We start from the raw sequence: 19,518 nt of genomic DNA, 5'->3' as shown, positions 1-19,518 counted from the left end.
TTTTTTTTTTTTTCTTCTGTCCCTGCCTATTGCCCATCTATCCCTAACCCCTTTTCTGCCTTTAAATGCCATTTTGTCTGCCTGGTAGTGTGCTCACTACCAGGCAGACTTCCCCAGCAGGCACCACATCACTGATGCCTGCTGGGGGCCGACTTCCGCCATTAGTTCACCTATACAGGGTGCCTCCAGCTGTTTCAACACTACAACTCCCAGCTTGCCCTGACATCTATTGGCTATCAGGGCATTCTGGGAGTTGTAGTGGTGAAACAGCTGGAGGCACCTTGTATAGGTGAAAACAGTATCTGAGTTACGGCCACATAATCCGCTCCCCTGAACCCCACTCCCCACTGCACTCCCCCCACCCCAAAAAAGACATACCCAAGGAGTAGAGTAGAGTGCAGGACTTCAGAGGCGGCGCGTGTTTGCAGGGAGGCGGGGCCGGCGTGCGAGCCAATGTATTCTTTGTATTCTCAGTGCTCGCTCCCACCTTTCTGATTGACAGGCAGGGAGCAAGCGCAGCCTGAATGAATTCGGACCAATTGCCCGGAGGGAGACCCCTAGTGGCCGGTTTTAACATGTAAAATAAACTATTTAAATTTTTTTTTTTAAATAATTAAACTATATTAGAGATATGTTGTAGTACATAAGTACTACAACATATCAAAAAAAATAAGTTGTTGACAGTGTCCATTTAGTCTTGAGCTTTTCAGAAGACAGCCGCAGCATGAAATACTTTTATATAGCACTAACATCTTATGCAGCACTTAACAATACAGAGAGTACATGTATAGGCAATACTGAGTAATTATCAATTCAAACAAGAGGAGGAAGAGCGCTGCTTACAATTTCTGACAGTGTTTCCCAACAGGGTGCCTCCAGCTGTTGCAAAACTACAACTCCCAGCATGCCCGGACAGCCAACGGCTGTCCGGGTATGCTGGGAGTTGTAGTTTTGCAACAGCTGGAGGCGCACCCTGATTGGGAAACACTGATCTATGATCTGTCTGGCAAAGCAGATGTATACCATAGCACCACAATATATGGATTTCTTTCCTCCATTATTACTGTATTTCTATTAACTACACTTAAAGGTATTGGAGTATAATGAATTACCTGACGTGAGCTTTTATGTTTTATACAGAAAGATTGTGCAGAATGGGAAGCTGTGACTCTGGACCGATGTGTAATGGTCATGCTGAAGCTTCTGATTCAAACCGTTTATGGAGGCCTCTAGTATTACTCATACCCCTTCGATTGGGTCTAAGTGAGATCAATGAAGCATACATCGAAACCCTGAAGGTATATATCTTTTTGTATACTTTTTTTTTATTCTATTGCATTAAAATGTTTGTCCATACTTAATTTGCAGAGAAAATTTCAAGGGGTACTCTGGTGAAAAACTATCAACTGGCTCCAGAAAGGTAAGCAGATTTGTAAATTGCCTCTATTAAAAAAAATTTTTTAATCCTACCAGTACTTATCAGCTGCTGAAGTTGAGTTGTTCTTTTCTGTCTCACAACAGTGCTCTCTGCTGACAACTCTATCTGTCTCAGGAACTGTCCAGAGTAGGAGTAAATCCCCATAGCAAACCTCTCCCACTCTGGACAGTTCCTGAGACAGACAGAGGTGACCGCAGAGAGCACTGTCGTCAGACAGAAAAGAACAACTCAAACTCAGCAGCTGATAAGTACTGGTAGGATTCTGATTTTTCAATAGAAGTAATTTGCAAATCTGTTTTAACTCTCTGGAGCCAGTTGAGATGAAAAAAAAAGTTTTTCACTGGAATACCCCTTTAAGGGGTATTCTGGGCAAAAACATCTTATCCCCTATCGAAAGGATAGGGTATAAGATGTCTGATCGCAACCCCCCCCCCCCACCTCCCCGTGATCCCCCTACAGCAGCCCGCATTCTATGCGTAGCTGCATCTGCAGTTTCGGAAACCTCCGGGCTTCCGAGACGGGGACATGACGTCACGCCACGCCCCCTCCATTCATGTCTATGGGAGGGGGCGTTGCGGCCATTATGCCCCCTCCCATAGAAGTGAATGGAGGGGGCATGGTGTGACGTCACGTCCCCGTCTTGGAAGCCCGGAGGTTTCCGAAACTGCAGACGCAGCTATGCATAGAATGCGGGCTGCTGCAGGGAGATTTCGCAGGGTCCTAGCGGTGGGCCTTCCGCGATCAGACATCTTATCCCCTATCCTTTCGATAGGGGATAAGATGTTTTTGCCCGGAATACCCCTTTAATGTCCAAGCTACAGTAAACAAATCCATAGGTCCCCGTTCACCCTGTGGGGTGGTATATGTCAGTATACCTTGTTTTTCTGTAGGTAGAATAGCATAGTTGTTTACACTACACTATCCATAGGTACCCCAACTTATGCCTTTATGCTTAGGGATGATGTAAAAGGCCACTGAATGTCTATACAGTGGTATTCTGGTATCCATTTAGTTATATCCTTCCACTGTATACCTCTGACAATGCGATGCAAATACAGTGTGAACACACCATGCAGGTTTGTTTCAGGCTAAAGACACTAACATCACCGGCTTTGACTACCTGCAAGTTCATTGCTAGCCATATTATCAACTGGGTTTTTCATTGTCTTTTTCAGCACTGCTTCATGCTGCCACAGTCATTAGGGGTTATTGGTGGTCGGCCAAACAGTGCTCATTACTTTATAGGATATGTTGGTAAGTATAGCCATAGAAGATTGCCCTGATATCTAGAACACTAAAGTATTTTATTTCCTTTATTATGTGAATGATGCAGGTTATTTTTCTGTGTAGTTAGATATGTCTTTGTTTGACAGTTGTCTACCTATCCTAATTATTCCAATGTCATTTCTCCAACAGGAGATGAACTCATTTATCTTGATCCCCACACCACACAGCCAGCTGTGGAGCCCAGTGATAGTGCTTATATAGTAGATGAAAGCTTCCACTGCCTGCATCCTCCGTGCCGGATGCATGTGTCAGAGATTGACCCCTCTATTGCTGTGGTAAGTGACATATTTAAAGGACTGTACATGCAACATTATTTTGCTATTGCTGGTAACAAGCACCATGAAAAATCAAGAGGAGGAGCAGCAGAGGAAATAACCATTACCAAACCCTTAATATAAAGCAAGTGCAACATATACTTATAGTTAACAAAAATATACAACCCAAGAACATATAAGGATGCAATACCTGGTTACAAATCTGACAACCTAACGTAAACCTAACCCAAAAATATGTACACATACAGCAAGTGCATATGTCGTAGACTATTTCATATCAGGACAAAGGGGGAAATTTATTAAAACTTGTTTAGAGGAAGAGTGGTGCAGTTGCCCATAGCAACCAATCAGTTTTCTTCTTTCACTTTTTAAAGGCCTGTGAAAAATCTGATAGGTTGCTATGGTTGCAGCGGATTTGCTACAAACAGACACACAGAGCTACCCGGTCGCAGCACTGTGTGTGCAGTAAGCTTTGGATCTCATGTCGTCACGCATCTGCAGCGTGAAATACACTGCAGACGCGCTGTGTGTGACCCTACCCTAAAACAACATCAGTGTGAATGAAGTTTATTTCCACGTATGTTGCAGTAAGAAAGTGAGGTGTGCCAGTCAGTGATATTGAAGTTCTGTTAAGACCAATGTAGGTGCCACCATCTAGAAAACCCTTATTCTGGGCACATGCCTTTTAAAACCACAATAGAAGAAAATCTACATTTTGATTGCTTTAACCGCTTCCCTCTTTGGCGATTTTTGCACTTTTGTTTTTTCCTTCTCACCTTCTAAAAGCCATAACACTTTCAATTTTCCACCTAAAAATCCATTTGAGGTCTTGTTCTTTGCGCCAACAATTCTACTTTGTAATACTGAAAAAGATTAAGATTTTTTTAAAAGAAGTCATTTACAAAACTTCTGGAGCCATTTGGTATATAAAAAGAAGTTTTTTCCTGGATAACCCCTTTAAGGGGTTAATTATTGTTGTTCTATTGCACCTATTTTAAAGAATGTTTCATAAATAGATGCATCCTGTCTCTTCAGGGATTCTTCTGTAGTTCTGAAGAAGATTTTGATGACTGGTGTCAACGCATTAGAAAGGTCAGTATGATACCCAGAAGCAATATACAGGGGGGTAACTAGCATGTAATTAATGTGTCCATTAATCTATTATTTTAAAGGGAATGTGTCAACAGAAAATGTTCTTTTACTTAGTTTTTATTTTGAACATCCTATAGGAATTCCAGAATCTTGCAGTTTTCAGTTTGGCCACTAAGCCTAAAACTAAACTGACACTTCCTGTTCTGTACAGATCCCTTTCCAGCAGTGTCCTCCATATCATCACGGACTGGATTACTGGTGACACCAGTATATAGATAAAACAATAGATAATGTTCACAATTCAGCCTCCTCTTCCCTGTGGAATGGCCTCTTCAAAAGTTCACAGAGCACACTTAGAAACCTTTTCCATTAATGTCTAATGTTACCTAAATCCATGGGACTTCCTGTAAAGCATATTATTAATGTACATATTTGCAGATATCACTTACAGGGGGGTCCCTGCCTATGTTTGAGGTGGTAGATCATCTGCCGCTCCATCTATCCAATCCTGATGTACTAAACCTTACTCCAGGTAAGCGCAGACATATTGTTTGTACTATGGTTACAAAATGTTAATCTTTTTAGGTTAATGCACATATACTGATAGATTGTGTTTGTAGCATTAATGCATGATATTAATGAACTGTCTCTATTTCCAGTCAGCTATATACTTGATACACCAATTTTTGGATACCACATACAGTGCCTTGCATAAGTTTTCACGCCTTGGATTTATTTTACATTTTGTCATGGTATAGCCACAGAATCAAATGAATTCTATTATAGTTTTATGTAAAATAGTCCATTTGTAAGTTGGGGGGAATCTTACAAAGATTTCAACATTATTTACAGATGAAAAACTGTAAATGTGTTGCGTCAATTTAATCTCAGTACAAATACGCCTGTTCTGTGAAGGTTTCAGGGTTTGTTAGTGAACAAACAGCAGCATATATACCAAGGAGCTCACCAAACAAGTCAGGAATAAAGTTGTGGAGATGTACAAGGCAGGGTTAGGTTAGATAAAAAGATATTCCAAGCCTTGAACATCTCACTAAGCAACATAAAATCCATCATAACAAAAAGGAAAGAATATGGCCCAATCACAAACCAACCAAAACAAGGCCGTCCCCCCAAACCGACAAGCCAGGCATGGAGAAAAATTATGGTAAGTTTGGAGGTAATTTCCCAAGGGGTAGTCTCTTGGCTTTTGTGATCACACCTAAATATCCTATTGAGCAACCCCCGTGTCTATATCACTACATAACTGGGTTGAGTTTCAGTTTAGGATTCTTTGAAATCACAGTGACATACCATATAATGATCATATTTGTTGTCACACAGATTTTCCAAAAAATGCATATGGCCAGGAAATGGTTACACAGAACTTTAATAGACATACAGTGACTTGAATAAATATTCAAAAGTATTGGACTTTTTCCCCAATTTTGCTTCAGTTATAAACTGGAATCCAAATAGTCTTGACTAAACCTCTGATCAACACAAGCAATAAGGAGAACAGGAAAATTGACATATGTTGGATGCATAAGTATTCACCCCTGTTATTTGCAAATCATTTTAAAATTTGTCATATTTTCTCCCACTACCAAATGGTGGACTATGTTTTGTTGACCCATTACATAAAATCGCAATAAAATAAATTTCAATAATCGTGTCTGGGAACCGTGGGTATCTTCTCCTCATTGTCCGGATATGTGACATTGTGTATCCTTGTATAAGAGTGTCTTTATCTTTTGGAGATTGAAGGCAGCCTTTTTCCTTTTTTTTTATTTTTTTTAAATTGTTTTAGCCTTAAAGGGGTACTATGGGGAACTAAACCCATAGCCCATCCTTTCCCTCTCAACAAACCTATTTATTTGTCTAAATATTATTTATTAGCTATATAGAGCAGTTTCCCTCTTTCAGCTGTCACTTACATGCAGGGAGTTAGAGAAAGATGTCATATTCAGATCCTGCTTGTCTTTGTGTAAATCCCTCAAATGAGTCTAGCCCCCACCCTCCTGGAAGACAAACACCACATGATTTCTGGCTTCACAGCCACACCTCCTCTCCCTCTCTCTGTGTGAGGAGATTGCTGGCAGAGGAGTCTTCTCAGCACATAACTCTGCTCTTTTCCTGCTGTAGATCTTATCACTGACTGCTGCCTTTCAGAGCATAGCATGATTTATTGCTGGGGGGAAGGATAGTTTGAAAGAAAAGACAGAATGAGAAAATGTAGAATGGTCCAAGGCGGTGAATACTTAGACACTGTAGTAGGGCAGGTCAGACATATTTACAGTTGATGTAGTAAGGACGGGGGTTGATGGATCCAGGACAATGTGTAGCTCCACTTTTGCAGAGGTTACTTCCATGAGAATTGCACTTATAATTGGCTACGGAGGAAATGTGAGTGAAGAATACCAGATGTTACCATGTTTAATAAAAGTCATGCTTTTGTTAGATTCCTCAGATGCAGACCGCCTTGACAGATTCTTTGACTCAGAAGATGAAGAATTTGAAATTTTATCTTTTTGAAGACACATAAAAACAATATGACTGATGTAAATGGGGAAAAGCTTAATATTCCACAGTACAGAAGGAAACTGCTACTTCTTTGTTCATAAAACTAAAAAAACAGAAAAAAGTACTATAAACATTGCTGGATATAAGAGTTGCCCTATCTACTAAGCCCTGTTGCGACTTGTATTTTAATGCAGTGCCTAGCGCAAGGACACCCAGACATGTCTAAGACTGAATGCATTGTAAAGAGTCAGTTTTGTTACATTCCATGTGCAGAGATACTTTAAAAGAAGAGGTGTGCCACCTATGAAGATGTGGAATACTCAATCCGGACTCTTGCCTTGGTTAAACATTGATACCATCCAAATCTACTGGGATGAAGAATTCCATAAATGAGCCTTTACTCGCCTTCCGTGACAAATAGTTTGTGGTTGTTTGAAATATCACATTGTCTTCTGACCAGATCACTTCATACTGAGCTGCGGAAAGTCAGATACTTATGACAGTGCTTGTTACTAATTCATTATACCAGTTGCCTAAATCAGTCCATTCTGTGGCTGTAACTAATATTTATTCAATGTTCTTAAAAGCTTCTCTACCTGAGTTTATTTTTTAGAGCAAGCTGAGCTTAAGATTGTTCTGACCCATATCACAAGTATGTTTCCTAAAAGACCTCCACATGTCACTCTCTTTCTAATGCTTGTGTAAATAATAATGTGGGCAAATAAAAGGGCTCAGACCACTTTATTGCTAGCTGGGTGGCAGCTCACAGCGGCAAAAAATTCTCCTTACTGCTGTCGGCGATGAAGACTCCTCATCTACTCCCCTGCTAAAGAGGTAGGGACCAGAAGATAGAAAGTTATAAAATGGGAGCTTTATTGCTTATTACATTAAAGAGGACCTGTCATTCTGAATAAAATGAGTTGCATTAGCCTGTAGCTGGGGGAACTCACGCAAAAATAAACGTATCCCCTATCTACAGGATAAGTAGCTGATCTCCAGAACAGGACCCAGCTCTCAGTGCGGAGCACATTCTATTTAATTACCAAAAAGACCAGAATACAGCGCTCAGACATCATTGGCGCTTGCATAGAAATTAATGGAGCGTGTGCCATCTACAGGTAGACTACACGCGCTCCTCACTGAGAGAGCCTGGGTCTCCTCCCCGAGATCGCAGGGAGTCCCAACAGTCCCACTACCTCCAACCCCACCCACCTGCGCATTCGGCTACTTATCTCTGGTGGATAGGGGAAAAGTAATTTTCTGCTGGAGTTCCCCTTTAAATATGCACTCCCCCCCCCCCCCATACAGTCTCTGCACAGAACACAGCCCATATGAAAAAGGTCTGCATGGAGTGATATGCTGGCATAAATTCCATGCAATGTCTCTATTAGGAGATACCAGAGTACAGTGCTCAGGTTTCTGTGGATAGGGGGATACTTTTATTTTTAAATGCTGGAGTACCCCTTTACCTTCGGCAGATTTTTCAGTGGGGTTGGCAGGTATTCTTAGTCACCAGTTTATATGAGATTATATAAGCCTTTAGTGAAAGGGCAAACAGTGATTTTTTTTTTTTTTAAAGCAGAGACATGGCTTGAGAGTACTGAAAGCACACACACACACACACCTCTTGCTGGTAAATTAACATATAACCAAATGTATATGTATACTAAAGTAGATGGACACAAAACAGTGAATATTTCAACTCTGCTCACTCGCCATGTAGACCAGGGATGAATGGACTTGCTCAGATTTTGAATTGCTGGAGCTCGGACAAAGCGGGCCGCCTCCCCGTGTGGAACATGGAACAAAAGATAGTGGGTCCAGTTGCCAAGCGAAGATACTATTAAAATTCAAGCTTTAATGGTTTCTCTTAAAACATGGAGGATCCAGGGATTTTTTGACTGAACGGAAAATAAAGCTCTTTCAATCAAAAATGGAGGATCCAGGGATAAAAATATACACACCGACGTGTTTCGGGCTCAATTCAAGCCCTTAGTCAAGGCCATGACTAAGGGCTTGAATTAAGCCCGAAATGCGTCGGCATGTATGTTTTTTTATCCCTGGATCTTCCATGTTTTAAGCAAAACCCTTAAAGCTTCAATTGTAATAGTACCTTCGCTTGGAAGCTGGACCCACTATCTTTTGTTCCATACTAAAGTAGATTGTTTCTTCAATTCTAACCCCATCATAACCCACATTCTAATACATACTTGGTCCAACCCCAAACATCCATGCTGTGTAGACTGTCAGTGCCCCTCTCACTATGCTAAAAGGAAAAATTTACTCTTATAAATGAGATTGATGTCACCATATTTCAGTGTTTCCCAACCAGGGTGCCTCCAGCCATTGCAAAACTACAACTCCCAGCATGCCCGGACAGCCAAAGGCCAAAGGCTGTCCGGGCATGCTGGGAGTTGTAGTTTTGCAACAGCTGGAAGCACCCTGGTTGGGAAACACTGCCACATTTTCTTTGTGGGGAAAACTGTAAAATTGTGAGACCCACAGTGTATAAAAGCCGGGTGAACAGTATGTTAGAATTGTCGATTACAGCTGTAAGATGTCAGTCTGGTGTGTACAGATGTGTAATGTAGTACTACTGTAAGACAATTTCCACTATTTATATGTATTATATTGAGGCTGCCATAAACAGGTAAAGCTACAGTACTCTGATTCTCCTTTTATTATTTTGGGAGTTCATCGTTTCACACAATAAACTCAATGCCAAACAACACATTTCTCTGTCTAATATGTTTCTGGAATTAAATGAGTGCCTCTTTTTTTTTTTTTTTTTCCCTTATGTATTTATTTATTTTTTATAAATTGCACCCCTTTACTTGTTATAGTGAGGGTGAACAGGAGACCGATGCGGGGTCTCAGATTGCTATACCTACCTGCAGTCCAGAACCGCGATCCTCCGAAGGTCCCCCTCTTTCAGCGCTGACTTGCGCTCCGGAGGCGGGCTGCCAGCTTGATTTAAATATTCATAAGCATTGGTCACGTGAGCACTCAGTAGGCACGAGCGCTCTTGAGACCGGCGCTTATGAATATTTAAATCTAGACGGTGGGCCAGCCTCCAGAGCGCAAGTCAGTGCTGAAAGAGGGGGACCTTCGGAGGATCGGGGTTCCAGACTGCAGGTAGGTATAGCAGTCCAAGACCCCGCATCGGTCTCCTGTTCACCTGCACTATAACCCGGTGTATCAGGTTATAGTGAGGGTGACCGTTTTCCTTTAAAGTATAAAAAACACTTGAAGGGTACGTTCACACGAGCGGATTTACAGCGGATTTTAAGCTGCGGATCCGCTGGTGAAGGCCCGCTCTATGCTGTTTTTACATGTGCCTGCTCGTAGTGGCAATATGCCGCGACGAGCAGACACACTGCAGCGATGTGCATGGCGTACTCGCACATTGCGGCCGCTCTCCCTGCTCTGAGCTAGGCAGAGAGCTCCTGCGATGTGCGAGTATACTGCACATCACAGTGTGTCTGCTCGTAGCCGCGTATTGCTGCTATGAGCAGGCACATGTAAAGACAGCATAGTGTGGGCCTTCACCAGCGGATCTGCAACGAAATACACTGCGAAAAATCCGCTCGTGTGAACGTACCCTAATCCCTTGAGGTTGCAGATATTTTTTATTTTTGCCCTTTTGTTTTTACCACCTGACTTTCTTATAATCTTAGCGCCTTTAATTTTCTACCTACAGACCCATATGACTGCTTGTTTTTTGTACCACCAATTATACTTTTGATGACCTCAATAATTTTTCCACAAAATCTATAGCAAAATAAAATTAAAATAAAAACTATTTGTGTGCCGAAACTGAAAAAAGAACCCTGCCATTCTGTAAATTTTGGGGGCTTTAGTTTCTACGCAGTGCCCTTTTTAGTAAAATTAACACATGTGCCCAGATTTATCAACCTGTGTGAGAGAAAAAGTGGAGAGATTTTCCCACAGCAACCAATCACAGCTCAGCTAACGAGCTGTGGTAAAGTGAAAGCTGAGCTGTGATTAGTCGCTGTGGGAAAATCACTCCAGTTTTTCTCACACAGTTTGATAACTCTGGGCCATTATTGCTTTTCTGTAGGTCCATACAATTACGATACCTAATTTATATACAGTAGATTTTATTTTACTACTTAAAAAATAATAATTATAACTTTTTGTAAACAAATGTGTATGTTTAAAATTGTCCTCTTCTGACCCCTAAAACTTTATTTTTCCATATATGGGGATGTATGAGGCTCGTTTTTTGCTCCATTATCTGTAGTTTTTATTGGTACCAGTTTTGATGGGACTTTTTAATCACTTTTTGTAAAAAAAATATTATGGTATATTAAGTGACCAAAAAATACTCAATTCTGGACTTTGGTATTTTTTTTATGCACGTGGCGATACACCTTTATGTTTTTCTTAGTTTACATAAAATGTATTAAAAAGGGAATTATTCAAACTTTTATTAGGAAAGGGGTTATTTCATTTTTTTTTTTTACTTTTATTTTTACTATTTATAAGTCCCCATAGGGGACTATAACATGAAAACTTTAGATTGCATACACTTTTCAATGCTGTGCTCCAGGCTACCATGGCTTTCTGTTAGGTAAGGGTCCTCCCACCGTCCTCTCACCTGATCGGGATACCGCAATTCCACTGCAGGTTTTCCAATCAGCCCCGCTGAGCAGCTGGGATTTCATTTTTTACATTTTAGATGCAGCAATCACCTTTTGATCACGACGACTAACGAATTAATGCCGGACTTCACCTGCGGTAACCATAGGACAAACTGCACAATGGGTCTGTAGCGGGACAGGGTCCTATAACTTCATCATCCGTCTGTAGCAGCAAGTCTGAATGGAGGGCAGCATAGAACACTCCAAGTATAAAGCCAACAAAAGAAGAGTAGAAACCAACAAGTAACAAAAGCATACATAGACTAACACAGGAAGGGGAAAGGAGGCTTGGGGACAGAAGGGGGGCAGAGGGAAGGGGAAGGTCAGGCACAAGAAGGGGGGGGGATAGTGGGGAGAGAGGGTCACCACCAGTCCAGCTACACTCTACAATACGAGAGCCCCTTAAAAGGCGTAAAGGGCGAGACAGATCAAATTACCCCCTGATAGGCCGGTAGTGACAACTGTGCACTTCGGAGCATTAGGGCATAAATAACAGAAACCAGGTGGCCGGGGGGATTTTAATCTAGTTAGAGGCTCTCAAAAGGGGAAGGGATCCCTATGAAGGTCCAGCATCTGCCTCCAGGTCTGATAGACTATATGTGACTGATGTGGCCAAAAAAGCAATAATTTCTGACTTCTTTTAACGCTTATGCCGTTCACCATACGGGATCATTAACATTACATTTTGATAGTTCAGACTATCAAGTGAAGGTACTATTAAAATTCACACGCCTAGATATCAAATACATTTATAAAAAATTTTGACTAAATTTTGACTAAAATGGGGAAAAGGGGCGATTCAAATTTTTATTGGGGGAGGGGCTTTCACATTTATTTAAAACTTTTTTTTTAAACATTTATGTGACCCTTTTTATGCCCCAATAGGACACTATCTATAGCAGTCTTTAGATTGCTAATACTGTTCAGTGCTATGCATAGGCATAGCACCGGCCAGTATTATCGCCGATCTACTTCTCTGGTCTGCTGGGGATTGCTAATGTGTGCCATTACCATGCATGAATAGAGCACTGTAAATGTACATCCTGGTGCCCATCAGGAAGTACATTAAGGTCCATTGTCATTAACCCCTTAAGGACGAAGCCCATTTTGACCTTAAGGACCAGGCCAATTTTCATTTTTTGCACTTTCGTTTTTTTCGTTCTCCCCTTCTAAAAATCATAATGCTTTCAATTTTACACTTACAGACCCATATAACGGCTTTTTGTAACTTTTGGGGGCTTCTGTTTCTACGCAGTGCACTTTTCAGTAAAAATGACACCTTTTCCATTATTCTGTAGGTCCATATGGTTACAAGGATACCCAATTTATGTAGGTTTTATTTTACTACTTTAAAAAATATATACAACTACATGCACCAAAATTAGCATGTTTAAAATTGTTATTTTCTGACCCCTATAACTTAATTTTTCTGCATATGGGGCTATATGAGGGCTCTTTTTGCGCCGTGATCTGTAGTTTTTATCGGTACCATTTTTATTTTGATGGGACTTTTTGATCGCTTTTTATTCATTTTTATATGATGTATATTAAGTGACCAAAAATGCACAATTTTGGACTTTGGTATTTTTTTTTATGTGTATGCCATCAACCGTGTGGTTTAACTACCCTTATATTTTAATAGTTTGGGCATTTACGCATGCGGCAGTACCACATATGATTATTTTTATTTTATTTATTTTTTAAATGGGAAAGGGGGTAGAATTCAACATGCAATCTTTTGATTGCACAGGCTGGGAGTAGTAGATCACCGATCGGACGAGGAAGACAAGGGACCTCCTGCCATCCTCTCAGCTGATCATGACATTGCGGTTTCACCGCGATGGCCCCGATCAGCTCCGCTAAGCTGCCCGGATACTTTTACTTTCGGTTTAGACGCCGCAATCAACTTAGCAGCATCTAAAGGGTTAATGCCTGGCATTAACTCTGAGTCCTGGCTGAAGCGTGCTCCTGGATTCCTCCAGACATAATGTTAAGAATTAAAGGCCAAAAAGTTTAATTGTGGCTTCAACAGATAATCTACAGGGTGGGCCATTTATATGGATACACCTTAATAAAATGGGAATGGTTGGTGATATTAACTTCCTGTTTGTAGCACATTAGCATATGTGAGGGGGGGAACTTTTCAAGATGGGTGGTGACCATGGCAGCCATTTTGAAGTCGGCCATTTTGAATCCAACTTTTGTTTTTTCAATAGGAAGAGGGTCATGTGACACATCAAACGTATTGGGAATTTCACATGAAAAACAATATTGTGCTTGGTTTTAATGTAACTTTGTTCTTTCATGAGTTATTTACAAGTTTCTGACCACTTATAAAATGTGTTCAATGTGCTGCCCATTGTGTTGGATTGTCAATGCAACCCTCTTCTCCCACTCTTCACACACTGATAGCAACACCACAGGAGAAATGCTAGCACAGGCTTCCAGTATCCATAGTTTCAGGTGCTGCACATCTCGTATCTTCACAGCATAGACAATTGCCTTCAGATGACCTCAAAGATAAAAGTCTTAGGGAGACTGGCCCACGATGACCAATCCACTTTCCAGGAAATTGTTCATCTAGGAATGCTCGGACCTGACACCCATAATGTGGTGGTGCACCATCTTGCTGGAAAAACTCAGGGAACGTGCCAGCTTCAGTGCATAAAGAGGGAAACACCTCATCATATAGCAATTTTGCATATCCAGTGGCCTTGAGGTTTTCATTGATGAAGAATGGCCTCACAATCTTTGTACCCCATATACCACACCATACCATCAATTTTTGTGTTCCAACAGTCTTGAAGGGATCTATCCAATGTGGGTTAGTGTCAGACCAATAGCGGTGGTTTTTGTTAACTTCACCATTCGCATAAAAGTTTGCCTCATCACTGAACAAAATCTTCTGCGTAAACTGACGGTCATGTTTCAACTTTTGCTTTGTCCATTCTGCAGATTCAGTGCGCCGATCTGGGTCATCCTCGTTGAGATGCTGCAGTAGCTGGAGTTTGTAAGGGTGCCATTTGTGAGTAGCTAATATCCGCCAAAGGGATGTTCGACTAATGCCACTCTCCAGTGACATGCGGCGAGTGCTACGCTGTGGGCTCTTGCTGAATGAAGCTAGGACAGCCACTGATGTTTCTTCATTAGTGACAGATTTCATGCGTCCACATTTTTGAAAATCCAACACTGAACCAATTTCACGAAACTTAGCAAGCAGTTTGCTAACTGTAGCATGGGAGATGGGTGGTCTCTTGGGTGTCTTGCATTGAAATCTGCTGCAATGACCCGGTTACTGCGTTTACCAGACATCAAAAAATTTCTATCCGCTCTTCACGTGTTAACCTCGACGGCATGTCAATGGCTGTAAACAAAGAGAAACTTGTAAATAACGAATGAAAGAATAAAGTTACGTTAAAACCAAGCACACTAGTGTTTTTCTTGTGAAATTCCCAATAAGTTTGTTGTGTCACATGACCCTCTTCCTATTGAAAAAACAAAAGTTGGATTCAAAATGGCCGACTTCAAAATGGCTGCCATGGTCACCACCCATCTTGAAAAGTTTCCCCCCTCACATATACTAATGTGCTACAAACAGGAAGTTAATATCACCAACCATTCCCATTTTATTAAGGTGTATCCATATAAATGGTCCACCCTGTAGTTTGTTTCTCACAGCCTGAGAGTCCTTTAGATACTTTTTCTGGCCACTCAGATTGGCAGATTGCTGTACTCATGGTTGACCTTCTGGAGTTTCTCCCATCTGCACAGCTGTCGCTCCATAGGCTTGCATTGAGGGGGAGGAGCCGTGATGTCACTATGCTCCGTCCCCGTGATCGCCAGTAATCAGACCTGGAGCGAACACGCTCCGGGGGCTGATTCTAACATTTTTTCCATTTAAAAAATATGGAGGCAACTGTGCAGCAGAGCTCTGCAGGCAGTTACTTCTACCTTATAGCTTGAATACCTTAATTTCTCTTGAAGGTGATCAAGAGAAATGGGAGGAGCCAGTCTAAACTTCATGGCCCAGATTTATCAAACTGTTTGAGAGAAAAAGTGGAGTGATTTTCCCACAGCAACCAATCACAGCTCAGCTTTCACTTTACCACAGCTCGTTAGTTGAGCTTTGATTGGTTGCTGCAGGAAAATCTCTCCACTTTCTCACAGTTTAACCCCTTCACGACGAGCGACGTACATGTACGGCGCCGCGAAGTGTCACTTGGCGCGCGGCGACGTACATGTACGTCGCGGGGTTCCGGGAGCGCCGCGTCACCAGTAGCGGTGATCGGGCCGGGATGACTGCTGTTATCTAACAGCAGGCATCCCGGCACATCGCCGAGGGGGGTCCTGAGACCCCCCCATGACCGCGATGCGCGCAAATCGCAGGTCAATTCAGACCTGCGATCTGCGCGATTCCGGGTCATACGGGTCACTGGTGACCCGGTGACCCGGAAAATAAGGGGGATCGTAGGTGTCCGAGACACCCTAGATCCCCCTAAAGGGATAGGAGTTTGGTGGCAGGGGTGCCACCCCTCCTATCCCTGCTATTGGTCGGCCGAGCGACCGACCGATAGCAGACCGGGGGAGGGGGGGTTAAAGTTCGGTTCCCCCGCTTTGCCCACCTATCGGTGTCCGGGCAAAACGGGGGAACCGTCCAGGGAGGGTCGGCGCCGAAGGTCCCTACCTGGATCCCGGATCGCGATCCTCCATGCGGGGATCCCCCACGTGCGGCGGCGGCTTCCGGGTCCTGCTAGGTGAGTTGTTGCCTAGCAACATCCGGAGGGCCACAGTTTACAGTGGTCTCTAAACCGTGGCCCTCCAGATGTTGCAAAACTACAACTCCCAGCATGCCCAGACAGCTGTTTGCTGTGTGGGCATGCTGGGACTTGTAGTTTTGCAATATTTAGAGGGGTTCAGGTTGTAGATCACTAAGTGGTCTCAAACTGTAGCCCTCCAGATGTTGCAAAACTACAACTCTTAGCATGCCCAGACAGCAGTTTGCTGGCTGGGCATGCTGAGAGTTGTAGTTTTGCAACATCTGGAGGGCCACAGTTTTGAGACCACTGGACAGTGATTTACAACTTGAACCCCTCTAAATCTTGCAAAACTACAACTCCCAGCATTCAGGAACAGCATAAGGCTGTCTTGGCATGCTGGGAGTTGTACTTGCGTGCCTCCAGCCATTGCATAACTACATCTCCCAGCATGCCCTTCCGCAATCAGTACATGCTGGGAGTTGCAGTTTTGCAACAGCTGGAGGCACACTGGTTGGAAAATACTGAGTTAGGTCATAGAACTTAACTCAAGGTTTTCCAGCCAGTGTGCCTCCAGCTGTTGCAATACTACAACTCCCAGCATGCATGGTCTGTCAGTGCATGCTGGGAGTTGTAGTTTTGACCCCCCTCCCGTGTGAATGTACAGGCTACATTCACACTGGCGGCAGATTACAGCGAGTTCCCCGCTGCAAATTTGAGATGCGGCAAATTTACCGCCGCAGCTCAAACTCCTAGCGGGAGACTCAGTGTAATCTGCCGCCAGTGTGAATGTAACCTAAAAACACTACACTACACTACCATAAAATAAAGAGTAAAACACTACATATACACACGTACACTGCCCCCCCCCCACCCCCCTTCTCCAATAAAAATGAAAAACGTATTGTACGGCAGTGTTTCTAAGATGGAGCCTCCAGCTGTTGCAAAACAAAAACTCCCAGCATTTCTGGACAGCAATTGACTGTCCAAGCATGCTGGGAGTTTAGCAACAGCTGGAGGCACCCTGTTTGGGAATCACTGGCTTAGAATACCCCTATGTCCACCCCTATGCAAGTCCCTAATTCAGGCCTCAAATACACATGGCGCTCTCACTTTGGAGCCCTGTCGTATTTCAAGGCAACAGAATAGGGCCACATATGGGGTATCTCCGTACTCGGGAGAAATTGCCTAACAAATTTTGGGGGGCTTTTTCTCCTTTTACCCCTTATGAAAAGGAACAGTTGGGGTCTACACCAGAATGTTAGTGTAAAAAAATAAACATTTTTACACTAACATGCTGGTGTTGCTCTATACTTTTCATTTTCACAAGAGGTAAAAGGGAAAAACGCCCCCCAAAATTTGTAACACAATTTCTCCCGAGTACGGAGATACCCCATATGTGGGCGCAAAGTGCTCTGGGGGCGCACAACAAGGCCCAGAAGGGAGAGTGCGCCATGTACATTTGAGGTGATTTGCACAGAGGTGGCTGATTGTTACAGCGGTTCTGACAAACGCGAAAAAAAAAAAAAACATGTGACCCCATTTTGAAAACTACACCCCTCACGGAATGTAATAAGGGGTGCAGTGAGAATTTACACCCCACAGGTGTCTGACGGATCTTTGGAACAGTGGTCCGTGAAAATGAAAAATTTTGCACAGCCCACTGTTCCAAAGATCTGTCAGACACCAGTGGGGGGTAAATGCTCACTGTACCCCTCATTACATTCTGTGAGGGGTCTAGTTTCCAAAATGGTATGCCATGTGGGGGTTATTTTGCTGTTCTGGCACCATAGGGGCTTCCTAAATGCGACATGCCCCCCGAGCAAAATTTGCTCTCAAAAAGCCAAATATGACGCCTTCCCTTCTGAGCATTGTAGTTCGCCCGTAGTGCACTTCAGGTCCACTTATGGGGTACCTCCATACTCAGAAGAGATGGGGTTACAAATTTTGGGGGGTCTTTTCTGCTATTAACCCTTGCAAAAATTTGAAATTTGGGGGGAAACCCACGTTTTAGTGAAATTTTTTTTTTTTTTTTTTACATATGCAAAAGTCGTGAAACACCTGTGGGGTATTAAGGCTCACTTTATCCCTTGTTACATTCCTCAAGGGGTCTAGTTTCCAAAATGGTATGCCATGTGTTTTTTTTTTGCTGTTCTGGCACCATAGGGGCTTCCTGAAGGTGACATGCCCCCCAAAAACCATTTCAGAAAAACGTACTCTCTAAAATCCCCTTGTCGCTCCTTCGCTTCTGAGCCCTCTACTGCGCCCGCCGAACACTTTACATGGGCATATGAGGTATGTGCTTACTCGAGAGAAATTGGGCTACAAATATAAGTATACATTTTCTCCTTTTACCCCTTGTAAAAATTCAAAAATTGGGTCTACAAGAACATGCGAGTGTAAAAAATGAAGATTTTGAATTTTCTCCTTCACTTTGCTGCTTTTCCTGTGAAACACCTAAAGGGTTAAAACGCTGACTGAATGTCATTTTGAATACTTTGGGGGGTGCAGTTTTTATAATGGGGTCTTTTATGGGGTATTTCTAATATGAAGACCCTTCAAATCCACTTCAAACCTGAACTGGTCCCTGAAAAATTGCGAGTTTGAAAATTTTGTGAAAAATTGGAAAATTGCTGCTGAACTTTGAAGCCCTCTGGTGTCTTCCAAAAGTAAAAACTTGTCAATTTTATGATGCAAACATAAAGTAGACATATTGTATATGTGAATCCAAAAAAAATTTTTTTGGAATATCCATTTTCCTTACAAGCAGAGAGCTTCAAAGTTAGAAAAATGCAAAATTTTTAATTTTTTCATCAAATTTTGGAATTTTTCACCAAGAAAGGATGCAAGTTACCACAAAATTTTACCACTATGTTAAAGTAGAATATGTCACAAAAAAACAATCTCAGAATCAGATTGATAACTAAAAGCATTCCAGAGTTATTAATGTTTAAAGTGACAGTGGTCAGATTTGCAAAAAAGGGCTTCGTCCTAGAGGTGAAAATGGGCTCCGTCCTTAAGGGGTTAAAAAGGGTTTGAATAGTTATCTCCATGCTAAATTTAAGTTTTTCTTTTTTTAATAAATTTGCCACAGTTTCTTAAATTCTATTCTCACATTCTCATAATGTGGTATTGAGTGCAACATGACAAAATGTGAAAAAAATGAAAGGCTCTGAAGACTTTCTGAATACATTGGCCCAGATTTATTAATCAGCCTGAAACCCTAATTGTCAAATTTTTCCCATAGCAACCAATCACAGCTCAAATTGTATATCTTAACGAGCTCTTGTAAAGTCAAAGTTAAGCATTGGTCGCTATGGGGGGAAAAAAACAGACAATTAGGATTTCATGCTGATTGATAAATATGGGCCATTGTGTGGTTATAGGATTATTTAAATACTAGCTATACTGTATACTAGCTAATTTATTTGAGAAGCTGAGTATGACATATGGCCACCATAGTAATTCCCCAAGTAGTAGTCTCTTAG

General features: G+C 42.2%; 1 protein-coding gene across 6 annotated transcripts in view; it reads left to right on the top strand.

Annotated features, from left to right (window-relative positions):
• ATG4B (autophagy related 4B cysteine peptidase) overlaps nucleotides 1-9,341 on the top strand; it is a 36,433-nt gene extending 27,092 nt beyond the window's left edge. For all 6 annotated transcript variants that reach the window (XM_056564716.1, XM_056564713.1, XM_056564711.1 and 3 more), the window contains exons 8-13: nucleotides 1,141-1,298; nucleotides 2,614-2,692; nucleotides 2,855-3,000; nucleotides 4,036-4,092; nucleotides 4,531-4,624; nucleotides 6,551-9,341. In XM_056564716.1, coding sequence (XP_056420691.1) covers nucleotides 1,141-1,298; nucleotides 2,614-2,692; nucleotides 2,855-3,000; nucleotides 4,036-4,092; nucleotides 4,531-4,624; nucleotides 6,551-6,624 — 608 coding nt within the window. In that variant the 3' untranslated portion in view covers nucleotides 6,625-9,341. The remainder of the gene's footprint in view (nucleotides 1-1,140; nucleotides 1,299-2,613; nucleotides 2,693-2,854; nucleotides 3,001-4,035; nucleotides 4,093-4,530; nucleotides 4,625-6,550) is intronic.
• The last annotated feature ends 10,177 nt before the right edge of the window (nucleotides 9,342-19,518 follow it).

The sequence above is a fragment of the Hyla sarda genome, chromosome 3 (assembly GCF_029499605.1).
Source record: "Hyla sarda isolate aHylSar1 chromosome 3, aHylSar1.hap1, whole genome shotgun sequence".
Taxonomy (NCBI): Eukaryota; Metazoa; Chordata; class Amphibia; order Anura; family Hylidae; genus Hyla; species Hyla sarda.
This window is presented reverse-complemented; position numbering and strand designations above follow the sequence as displayed.